The sequence below is a fragment of the Leptinotarsa decemlineata genome, unplaced genomic scaffold, assembly GCF_025532065.1.
Source record: "Leptinotarsa decemlineata unplaced genomic scaffold, Ldec_3_MD MMD2_tig00000882_RagTag_RagTag, whole genome shotgun sequence".
In the NCBI taxonomy this organism is placed as follows: Eukaryota; Metazoa; Arthropoda; class Insecta; order Coleoptera; family Chrysomelidae; genus Leptinotarsa; species Leptinotarsa decemlineata.
Window position 1 is genome coordinate 16,594,315 of NW_027412556.1, and position 12,731 is coordinate 16,607,045.

Below are 12,731 nucleotides of genomic sequence, written 5' to 3' on the forward strand. Positions count from 1 at the left end.
TGCACTGTATATTATATATTGAATTAGATAAAAAAACTTTTCCAACAAATACCCATGTGAACATTGAATTATAAAAAAATCCTATTCAGTTTGTACTCCAAACATTCATTCATTATATAATTAAATCAGATATCATTCATATATCTTTATTCGATTTTTTTATGAAAATGGAGAAGTAAAAAGCAAAACCTTTCATTTCCAAAAATTATTGTCTCCCAAAAATATAGCCCTTTTGAACGTGTTAGAAATCACACGTTAAAAGGTAAGACCCCGTTAGTCCTTAGCTCGTACAAGTTTCGACTTCTGAGGGTTGTCGTTCGTAGGAGTGCGATAGCTGGTTTACGGAAAAAACAGATTCCTATGGCTGGCTATGGCAATGAGCGGATGAATATCGTTACGTACTGTCATCGAAGTAGATTCACCTTATTCGTGACATAAAGTTGTATTCTCGTGAATTAATTGAGTGCTTCACTGCAATTCATCCACAAAGTCACTGAGATATTTCTATATGCTGTGCCCTTTGAGGACGCCGCTAACTAGCCATTGAAATACTGACTTCTGACAAACAACTTCAAAAGAGGCGGCAGACACTGATCATCATATTGCACTAAAAATAGTATTGATAGGCGTCGGACTGGGAGTAATAATATACATTTTTCAATGATATATTGAAATATCGTGAAAACTAATTTTCTTTAAATATTTTATTTTCAGAGGGACAATTTAGTAGTTGTTTCGAGAGAGTTTTTTCTTCCAGTTGGTATCTGAAAGTTACTTCTTTTCATGATCTGCATGTCTCTGTGAAGAGTTTATTTTGAAATCGATTGCTTGCTTTCTTTCTTTCTTCGAAAGATTCCCACTTTTTTTATCAAGATGGAGAAGTAGAATACCAAAACCGTTCTTTCCGAAAACGTATTGCAAAGTTAAAACACAATTTCAATATTGCAATTACGATTATTTTTGAGGAACATTCATTTATCTTGCTAATCATTGTTTCAATTATGATATTCAGATGCAAAATTGCATGAACTTAAATTTATAAAAGGATGGAATTTTTCCAAAGATGCTCAGTTTCAAAGTTATTTGCGATAAGATCAAAAATATTATCAAAAATTATTGTACCAAAGTTTTGTTTATTGAATTTGCAGATATGATACGAAATGTTGAAAACATAACCTTCAAACAAACGATTATTTTTGTTTGAAGATGATATTTTCTGAACTTGTATCTATGGATTCAAATTTTTCTACCGGTTTCAATAATATGCTACTTTACAAATATGAAAATGAAAGTTGAAAACGCAGTTTGAGAGTTTTCATTCCATTCAAAATGTTTCCCATTTTAACTGCACCATTAATTTCCTTCAAGTTTTTTTTATGGGATTTTAAGTGAGTTGTGAGTGGTTCCTGATATATTGTAACCATATGTTCTGGTTGGTTTAAAAAATATTTCTCTTTGAGTACATATTTATCTCTTCGTGTCGGCAGTGTAAGTAAACAGGCAACAGATCTCAGGACCCTGTCCTTTAACCCACGTCTGTAATAAAAAATATGAGGAACTTAGGTGCATAGTTGCAGAATCTTTTTTAGAAATAAAATTTTGTTGGTTCATATAGTAATAATAATAATGATAATGATAATAATAACTTTCCAGATTCTCATTTTTGAGAAAAAATAACATTTCAATTATACAAATTATAGCACTATATCATTTAGGTACAAAAGGAAATCAATTTCATGTAAAACAAAAAATAAAATTGGAATCAACTATGAATCACTAATAATTATTCATAACTCACAAATATGTGTGACATTTTATTTTTCAGCTCGCATATCCTTAAAATTTTTCAAAGGACAAAACACAAGCACTTCAGAGAAAATCCTTGAGGCGCTCTAAGAGCGGTGCCTGTGCGAAAGTAGTGATTCACATTGGATTTCAATCGCTGGAGAATAAATCCATTCGGAAAAACGTTCTCTCATTCTGTTCTGGGATTTCGGCTGGGAACTAATCCCAATTCTCATTCTTCTCGCCACGAGGTTACACTGTTATTTTTCTGTTTGACGTTTTATTGGTGTTATTGATAAATGTTTTTATTTGTAAACGCTGTGTCCGTCTGATTACTATAATTCACCTATTACCATTCCCGACATATCAAAAGATTTGTTGGAAGGTGGTTGACAATGTTTCGTGGTGTATTTCATCAGTTTGGACTTCCATTGTGGAGCTCTTGCTGTCTTCTAGCTAAAGCCTGTTCTACCATCACTCTGGAGTAACCAATCCGTTGAAGTTCATTCTTAATGATGCCTATTTCTTCTCCACAAGGAAGAGAAGCCGCCACAACCAGTTTGTACTCTCCTACATCAGAGGATTATCGGAAAGGAAAAGAATGATTGGGTCCAAGTATAACATCAGGACCTGTTTCAGATCTGGGAACACTATCCGTAGCAGCCTCACAAAAACTAAACCACCAAACGCGGATTGCGATTCCGAAAATTGCATTTACCGCATACCCTGCGAGTGCGGAGAATCATACATCGGTGAAACTAAGAGGCCATTGAAAGTTCGCATTGCTGAGCACAAGAAACACACACAGCGAGGAGAAACCAGCAAAGCCGGAATAGCAGAGCATGTTTGGACTCATCAACATAATATCAAGTGGGCTCAAGCTGAAATCATCCACAAAGAGGAACACTGGTTTAGGAGAAAATTCAAGGAAGCCGTGTATAAGTTGTCCAACAACGCATTTAGTCAAGCTGGCGTAGAGATACGTAACATATGAAAACCTCTTATCAAACGAAAAACGACCAACTCCCGCCAAACGGTCATCTCCCGCTAAAACCACTGAAGCGGAAAGAGTAAAGAGGGGATAGGTGAAAGGTGAAAGCACCCGAATACCTATAAATAGTCAGATCTCGGAGGAATAAGTCCAGTTATCACCCGAAGACGATTGTGGATACTAACAATCGAAACGTCGTGACGTAATTTGGTTTGGAATCTTTTAACTTTTAGTTTTATTTTTTATTTCTGTTAATAATAGTTTTTAATTTTCAGCTTTCATTAATATTTCAATTTTTTATTTTCTGGTTGTAGCTTGTATGTTATTTCCTTGTAATTTCAGTTTTTTGTTTTAATAACATTGTTATTTTCGGTTAATCTTTCATTATTTTTTTCATTATGATTTCAAATCAATTTATATTATATTTGATAATGGAAGTCCGAACTGATGAAATATATCAAAACATGCTGAGGTGTGTACAGTTCAGAACAGTGTTCCAAGCTTTTGAGAAGCGGCCTTTGCAATTCCAGCGACATGATTGTGCCAAGACATATAGGTGACCATTTACCCCCAACAAACTACCGAAGCAGAAAGTGGAATTGTTTGACCTGACATTATTATATCCGATTCGGAGACATTTATCTTTTTGGAGAAAACAGATTCCTTGGGTTTTGTGGCATTATATTGAACCTGATTACTTTCACCCCAATTCGAAATTACTTCTAGATCCTCATTAAGAAATGAAACCTCCTGCTGCATCCGCCGCCGATGTCCTGAAATCCAACTGGAATGATGAAACAAGTGTGCTGACTTCAGCAAAGCGATATATTGGAATCTTGGTTTTCAATTAGTCGTTGATATATAATAGAAAGAGGGTTGAAGACAATATAGTTTCTCTTTCTCTTTCGTGTGAGATAGATTGAAAAGTCTGCAAAATAGTGGTGCGAGTTCATTTGCGCACTTTTTAGGTACGATGACGGCACTTCAACAGGACCAGACGCCTTGTTGACATTGAGCTGATTCAAAATTCGCCTGAGTAGATGCTGTCGAAAAGTAATTTCTGGAATTGTTGATACTAGTGTAGAGAGAGTGGGTGGTACCTTTCCCAGAAAATCGACTGTGGAGTGAGACGCAAATTGTTCAGTTAGTAGATTTGCTTTTTCTATGGCTGTTGTTGCAATTGAACCATCCGTTTGTGTTAGTGGTGGAATTATGGAGTTTGTACAGTTTTGATTAACACCTTTAGCTACCTATCAGAATGATCTAGACCCGTTGGGATTTGTAAGCAATTTATCAATAAAATATATCACATGAGGTGGACAGCAGGTATACGGCACTGCACTTCAAATTCACTGGTAATTTTAACAATGAATTGGTTTGAGCTCTTTTGCGTGAAAGAGTGCTATTATTTCTAGACGTTGATTTTGGTACAAGAAAATGTATTGCAGGAAGTGATTTCAAAAAATCAATTCTACCATTCAACCGCTCATGTAAAAAAATAGATGTTTGACTTCTTTTTTTTTCGAAAGATACAAGATTAAATTTTCACAATAGTTTGATGTAGTTGAAATTTTTTCGAGAAAACACGCCATTATTCTCAACACTTAAGTATTTCGAAAACGTTTTTGTACTTTTTCAATTCTTGATATATACTAATGAAGTGGGATTCTATTTTAAGGACCCATGTACCAACTTTGACTTTACCATGCTGAAATATAGGGAAGTAAGAGATAAAATATTATTAAAATTCTTACAATTTCTGACAGTAAAATCGTAAAAGTAAAAGGCAGAGTTAACAGTAAAATTAATATGATTTTATCAAAAGTAAGTTGATAGTCAAAAGGAACAGCTAGATTTCTGATAGTGTTAGTTCTTCCCAAGAATGTTTCATCGATACTGTAGAAAAATTGTTTTGTGTTGAATTTTCTGGTGAATGATACAGTTTGGCATTTGAAAATATTTGAATTGAGACGGTTTTTGCGGCACTAGTCTTTTAAAATGTTCAACTGCTATTGCATCCTAGTACAGTCATCTATATCGTTAAAAGAGGTGTATAACTTTGAATCATTTGCAAACAACAACTTATTGCAGTATAATTTGTTGCATAAATCATTTATGGATAATTAAAAAGTAATGGCCCAAGACCGGATACTTGAGTAATCTCTATGACATATTCTTCCTATCAAGCAAAGTAAACACCCAATATATTAATTTTCAAAAAAGTTAAATTCCTAATGATTCAACCCCAGGTACTTAAAAAAAAATTACAATGAATAAGTGTAGTACAGTACTAACGAATACTACTTTTCCATCTTCATTGAAAAAATTGTTAAAAACTTGCGTGCGTGAATTCATTAATACTTCCTTTTCTTATTGAAAACTCAAAGATTTTGAGTTTTTGACGTATTTAGCCAAAATTAATAGTGAAAAATATAACTGACAGGTTGGTTAAATTCATTCTGGATTTTTTATCCGAATGCAATAACAATTCTGGGCAAATTTAGTCATTTTTCCTTTTTATTTGACTAATTTTATTTATTTTTATCATATTTCAAGAAAGTAAAAACAAATAAATGCCAGGAATAACATTATATTCATTATGGAGATGAAAAATCCAAGAAGAAACTTTGGGATGAATTTTATTACAGGTTCCTACTTCTAGACACTCAGGTCCAATGGTCACTCACCCAGAGGGTGTGGAGAGGTTTTCCTTGTGTACCTCAGCACCAAAAGTTGCTGAGGTGTGTAAAAGTTTTCTGATTCGGAACAGTGTTCCAAGCTTCTGAGAAGCAGCCTTTGCAATTCCAGCGACATTATGCCAAGACAAATTGGTGTCAATTTTAACCCCCAATAAACTTATCGAAGCAGAAAACGAAATTGTTTGTCCTATCATTATTATATCCGGTTCTGGGACATTTATCTTTTTGGAGAAAACCGATGCCTGGGTTTATGTGGCATTGAATTGAACCCGGTTACTTTCACCCCATTTCGAAATTACTTCTAGATCCTCATTAAGATCAGCAGCAATTTCTTGCTGCCCGTGAAGATGTACATCCGCAGTGGATGTCCTGGAATCGAAATAGAATGACGAGACAAGTGTGCCGTCGTCAGCAAAGCAATATATTGGATTCTTGGGTTTTTCCAATTAGTCGTTGATATACAGTAAAAAGAGGTTTGGAGACAATATGGATCCCTGGACAACACCAGCGTTGATTGTAGCAGTATTCGAGAGATATCCATCGATGACCACTCGCAGGGAACGTTCTTCCAGTAAGCTGGAGAGCCATACACAAAAATTATCCGTCAAGCCATAGCATCGAAATTTGGCTAGCAAACAGTCATACTACACACGGTCAAATCAAACGTTTCATTTCCATCACATCTTCCACTGATCACCTATGTTGAAACTTCATAACCCGTAGTATGACCAACGCTCAGCTCGAAGTGCTAGAGATTTTTCCCGGTACTATCGATATGTCTGGTTAACAGCCAGCGACAAATTCTTGCTTGTTTGAATGTTTTGTGTTACAAAAAAACAACATTATGATTAGTCATTGAGCCCTGAAAGTAGAGCATAGTTGAAAGTTAAATAACAACGCTACTTTTCTAATAGAGCCAAATAAGCTCATTATCTGAATTGAAGGGGTTATATTTTTAGGAGTGACTAATTTTTTGGGAAAGAAAGTTTTTGGCTTTCTACTACTCCATCTGATATAAAAAAAGGGATGAGAGAATCTTCTAAAGAAAGGAAGGAAGTAATCAATTTGAAACTCTATACATGAATGTGTAGATCATGCAAATAAGTAACTTTCAGATACAAACTGAAAAAAAGTCCTCCTGAAACAGCTACTTTCATATAAACATTGAATTACACAAAAGAAAATAATTCTTTCGAAACAAATACTTCTATATGAACACTGAATTATACAGAAGATACTTTTCTCTACTCAGTTTGTATTTCAAACATTTGTTGTGGAATCAGAATCAGAATCAGATATCATTCACATGAGTTCTACTTTGAATGTAGTGTTCATATAGAAGTATTTGTTTCGAAAGAATTATTTTCTTTCGTGTAATTCAATGTTTATATGAAAGTAGCTGTTTCAGGATGACTTTCTTTCAGTTTGTATCTGAAAGTTACTTCTTTGCATGATCTACACATTCATGTATAGAGTTTCAAATTGATTACTTCCTTCCTTTCTTTGGAAGATTCTCTCATCCCTTTTTTTTGTATCAGTGTGTTTTTTCTACTTATTTTGAAGACGGGAATGGATATGTTTCCCAAAACGTCCCGATTAAAATGAGTTGTCTTTCTTTTTTTTTTCAATTTTTTTAGTCAATTTTAGAACACAACTAACTGAAAAATTTGTCTTCCTCAGAAACAGGTAACACATCTTTCCACGATAGACCCCATAGTTTCTCACTTCTACACTCGTATTTAGTTCGTAAATACTTCTAATTTTCTTCTAGATCATGAAATATCATCATACCAAAAAACTGACACTTCAAATAAAAATGACATTTAACAAATATCTAGTTTTCATCGAAAGGAATTGAAAATAATTGAATACCTGTTCTATCAAACGGCACTTCTTGGCACCTGTTGTCCACATCTATTCGACATTTGTAAACTGCTCCTCCTCGATATACACCTCCCCTGCCGATACCTTGATAACTTGACTGAGCTTCTGGAGCACCGACGAGTACCCTGCAATTAAAAAGATATGTGATACATCAACACCATCTTGATTTAGTTGCTAATAATTGTTTGCCGTTTGCGAATTAGGAAATGAAGAAAGCGCAACTCCTGAAGACGCCATCTTGATTGGTGAAACGCGCCTCGAGAAGAGTATTGTATTTCTGGTGATTGAGAAAAGTGCTTGTTTTTTTTATTCCACTGCCAGAAAAAAAAAATCAGAGAGAACTAAGTTTTATCAAATAAATTGCTGTTCACAACGGTTACAAGACAGATAATATCGACTCCATTCTTTCCAAAAAACATAAAAACAAGCCATTCACCAGGTCTATCACACTTCAACAAACGATAAAACACGTCATAGGACAATGATATACTTTAAAAACCCCACCAGAAACAGAAAGACTTTGAGATGGCTTGCAGAACGAATGATGATTTAGGCGAATTCATTTAAAACAATAAAAATATATCAGGAGTATATTAGTTGACTTGTGTTTCTTGTCCAAAACTTTATATTGGTCAAACGGGAAGAACCTCTTCCCAAAGAAGAAAAGGACGTAGGAGTAGTTTCTTGAATGTAAAGACCAATTTCACATCTGAAAACCATCTTTAGCAAAGTGACACTTGTTCAACAATGTCTACGACGTATTATATTTGGAAGAGACAGGTTTGAAGCTCAATCTTTCGTAATTCTCAATTAATAGAATTGAGACTTTTGAAAATTTACTGAATTACCATATATAATTGAATTTCTTCCCTCTGTTAAATCTGTTTTCTAATGTGGAAATTGGTAATTAGTTTATTACATGCCAATTCAATCAGTTGGTAAAATTTCTTTTATGATGTCTGAATTTTCAGTTTATTTTATACCCGAACTCAGATAAAACTATTAGGCAATGAGTAGGTAGAAGATCATATGGTTAACCTTGTTATATGAATCACTAAATAGGTAGAATTCAGTCGATATGAATTCGCCTGAGGAAGCTATAGTACAGTGAAACATGTGTTGCGGTTTTATATACTGTCCAGTGAAAATCTCACAATAAAATGTTACTTGAATCAATTCCAAACACTTTATCTTCAATATACGCAGGGGTAATGAGAATCCAGTCAAGTTCATTCATTAAACTGTTTTTCAATGTGTGTTGAACGTTTGTTCCCACAGTCTATTAATTTCCTCATCCTACATTCGAATTACTTGAGTAATAAAATCTTAACGTCTCTTCTGTTGACATCGTGCCAACCTCAATAAAGTTGACGATGTTGTCTTTAGTGTCATTATTTTCAGGTGATATATTGGTTATTTTTAGGATGTACTGTCATCGGTAACTCAATACAGGATCTCAAGTTGGAATGGTTATATTTTTATGCATTACCACTTTTCGTTGAATCAGTTGTGAAACCTATATTTCACAGAATTTGTACAGCTAATACAGAAATGTTGATAATATTATTCAAGTTCGTATAAACAATGGTATACATATGTTATGAACGTTACTGCATCTTCGATAAATATGACAAATTATTCGACAGTAATAAATCAGAAACTTCAGAAATGAATATCCACAACAAAATAACATTCTCATATCTCCAAACAACTTCGTATTTCAGATATCCATCAGTTCAGTTTTTATGAATGTGTTTTATGTGGGTTTAATGAATGTAAGTGTGATTTGGGTTGTTCAAAAGTTATGTCTGTTTAAATGTCATGTGTTCTTGCAGCTTCATATCTTAATAAATATTTATTCTACTGTGTCGTTATATATACTGATCGATAGAAAAGTTGGTACTCTATACATTGATGCTGTTCATTTCTTTCTGAATTTTAATTTTTTGCAACCAAAACGATCCTTTTTTGGATCGGATCATCCCGTGAGATGAAACGTAGCTCGTCTACTACAACAGGAGACATTCAGAACTGTCACTTTCTCAAACCGGGCCAACCATCACAGCATAGTCCTATTGTGAGACAATGGAGAAAATGTACTGAAAAATACGTCAGTAGCAACTGGCATTGATCCAATACTGCTCCACGACAACGCCCGTTCGCACGTTTCACAAATCACTCACCAAAAATTAAACGAATTGCCGTCTAAGTTCTGCCTGACTCACAATACCCCCCAGAACTTTCGCCAACAGAATATCCTTATCTCAAGCACTTAGATAACTTTATCACCGGTAGAAACTTCGCCAATTAGGACCAGACAAAATTTGTCTTCGTCGACTTTATCGAATCCTAAGCACCCAATTTTCATGATGGCGAAACTAATCCACTTATCGCTTATTTGGAATGGATTGAATAATATAACTTGAGTAATATCACTGAGATATTACAGTTTTATCAAAGAAGAAAATAATACAAATCATGAAATTAGAAAACAAAAATTAATTGGCGCTCCGGGGCGACTTCATTGATTCCAATGGCGCATTTGCTTTTTCGGCTGCAGGAAAACTCGGAAAAACCTGCAGCACCACATCATCTGAAGATTTCGATCTGCCAATGTCCTTTCTTTCATAAAACAAAATGTAGGGTGTCTCCAGAGGTTCCAATAAATTTAAAACATCGCCAGAACACTTCATGACACGACTATCATCAAACTTAACCAGTCCGTTTCGTCTTTGATCAATGCGTAATTATGACCTCATTTTAATCCAGAACCACAGTGAATAATGACTGAATGAAGATTATAATAGTGTTCATATATTTCGGATTTTCGTAAGAGTTTGGTGCATCCGTCAGAGGTTGAGTCATGTTTGAAGATCATTAGTGTCATTATTAGATTGACTGGTACCTCAGATATACTTGTTTTGTTATAATATAATCAGTTAGTTTGGCGCATGTTTGATAATAAAGTTGATCATCACCCGTTAAAAGTTCAATTTTCAGATGATATGACAATAAGCTTTGCACGGGCTGGTTATCAGTCATATTAGGAGACGCTAGTTGAAGTTCCAGAATATCATATACGTTTTTGCTACCTCTTGAATATTTACTACAACGTGAACAACTGAGGATTTTCTCAGCAAAAGATCTGCAAACACAAGACGAGATAGACTGTACGGAATCATTCAATCCATAACAGTCAGGAGTATTGATTCTGCTATTTTTTGCTCACGAAGAGTATTCAACAAGAACCCCAAGAATTCGGAGCAACCCTCTTGTTGTCCTAATGAATATCTCCAGGAAATCGGTTGGTGGGAACGATGATGCATTTTCTCGAAACACCAACTGTCTTTGAACAATTGTTTGAGTTTGGTGAATAAGTAGGAAATATTCTCGTTCTCGAGAATGGACAAATCTTTTGTCCATTTAGTTAGGCATATATGCCAAAGGAAATTCTATCTTTGTCAATCACATTTTCAAGAACTCAGAAAATTCTACATCAGCGTCTTATTAAGAAGCTGTCAGTCTAACATAGGAAATATTCTTCAATATGGATAATTAGAACCAATATTTTATAATGTTTTTTTGGATTCATAACCTTTTACAATCTGAAAAAATAAAAGCTGAATCAACAGAGAATCTGCTGAAGTGTTGTAAAGGATAAAATGAAAAGTTCATCCCGAAAGTCCAATCACTTCCCAAAGGGGAAAAGGATTTTTTTCGAAACGTTAACCACTTGGCAAAATTTATCAATACGGCAAGTAACTAACAGATTTTGAACAGACTCAAACAGTTAGTTACTTGTCATATTCATAAATTTTGCCAACAAATTGTAACGTGAAAAGTTGACTTTTATCAACAATCCAAAGCACTTGTTACGAAATGTATCATTCAATTGTGGAAATCATAAAATACATGTATACAATTTCAGAGTTCCAATCTAGTAAACATCAGCTATTTTATTTTCTTGATAACTCTGTATTTCATTGCATAGTTGATGTAGTCTGGGGAAGAGAAAAAGAAACGAATTATTATTAATGAAATAAAATTCTCAAAAAGGAGGAATGCTCAATGAATACTTCATACAAAGGAGAAGTATTGCCATTGGAGTACACCAAATTTCGTCAACGTGTACGTCACGGCGCAAAGGACGAGTTTGTGTTAATACTTCTGGTCGGAGGTCAACCTGAAAGGATTTTGGGTGACGGTTGAGAAACGAAAGTAGAGTGTGTCACGTCAGTTACCATTTTTGTGTTGGGCATTATTTTAATGGAAGCCTTTCCCTTAGAGGAGGTGAGTTTTTTAACCATTTGATTTCTGGAACCAATATCACAACCGAGATCACTTTCTGTAGATCTGCCGGTTTCCATTAAGCTACGGACAAGTACAGCCTTTGGTATTTTCCAAGAAGCGTGGGTCGTCCAACCATCTCGAACGTTTTTGTTCTGGTTTGGAACCTTTTGGATCCCCAAATACCGTCTTTTGCTGTCGACCAGTTTTGAAAAAAAAAGAAAAGTCGAATTGCTCCAGTTCGATATATATCTTTCAAATCCAGGATATTTATAGTATCGCCTGATAACTGAACGGTTTCGTTTTCTAACCCTCCAGACTACATCCAGAATCTACTCGACCTCTCAGACAGCCTGTTACTGATAACATCCAGAAAAGAAGGAAATCATTTGGTGAGGAATTTCCAATTTTTTACATCGGAGTTGATTTCCACTACACAGACAACCTATTTTTGGAAACCAACTATATACCTGGTGTTTCCTTTTTGAATTATATGTGCTTACATGCATGTAACGTTTCAAAAATTATTTCCAACGTTTCAATAATTATTTTGTGTAGACGTAATGAAAGTCATATATGAATTTACTTTATAACGTTGTTTTGTAAGATCCTACTGCAGCTGCAGCGGCGTCGTATTAGTTCATTTGTTGTGTTACTGGATCACATCCTTTTTGTAATGAAAACAATAACCGCTTTTTGTCTACCATATTTTGGTTTAGTCTGCAGCAACTATTAAATAATTTTCTGACTATGCATATTTTTATTTCTTGATTTTAGCAAAATCAAATCAAGTGGCGCCCCATCCAAAAAAAGGTTGTTCCACAAAATAAAAAACCCACGACCACTGCTCTCTCAATATATTGACTGCCGTTAGCAACTTGTTACCTTTTTTTGAAATTCTCTATTAGCCGTGGACTTTCATTCGATCATCATAAAAAATATCAGAAAGAGGTAATAAAATTCAAATTGAAAAATCAAATATTGATACTTAGCTTTCTAAAGTGATTAACGTTTCGAAAAACAATCCTTTTCCACTTTGGGAACCTTTATTCACTGTAAAAATCTCGCTACAAACCATGATGGTT

At 34.5% G+C, this 12,731-nt stretch overlaps 1 protein-coding gene and 1 long non-coding RNA gene across 3 annotated transcripts in view; one reads left to right on the forward strand and one right to left on the reverse strand.

Moving 5' to 3' along the window:
- if (integrin subunit alpha inflated) overlaps positions 1–12,731 on the reverse strand; it is a 288,652-nt gene that overhangs the window by 162,770 nt on the left and 113,151 nt on the right. For both annotated transcript variants that reach the window (XM_074175145.1, XM_074175144.1), the window contains exon 2: positions 7,348–7,484. In XM_074175145.1, coding sequence (XP_074031246.1) covers positions 7,348–7,484 — 137 coding nt within the window. The remainder of the gene's footprint in view (positions 1–7,347; positions 7,485–12,731) is intronic.
- On the forward strand, positions 11,182–12,395 carry LOC141482189 (uncharacterized). The gene is made up of 2 exons (XR_012465402.1): positions 11,182–11,649; positions 11,711–12,395. It is a non-coding gene; the product is annotated as an uncharacterized lncRNA (long non-coding RNA).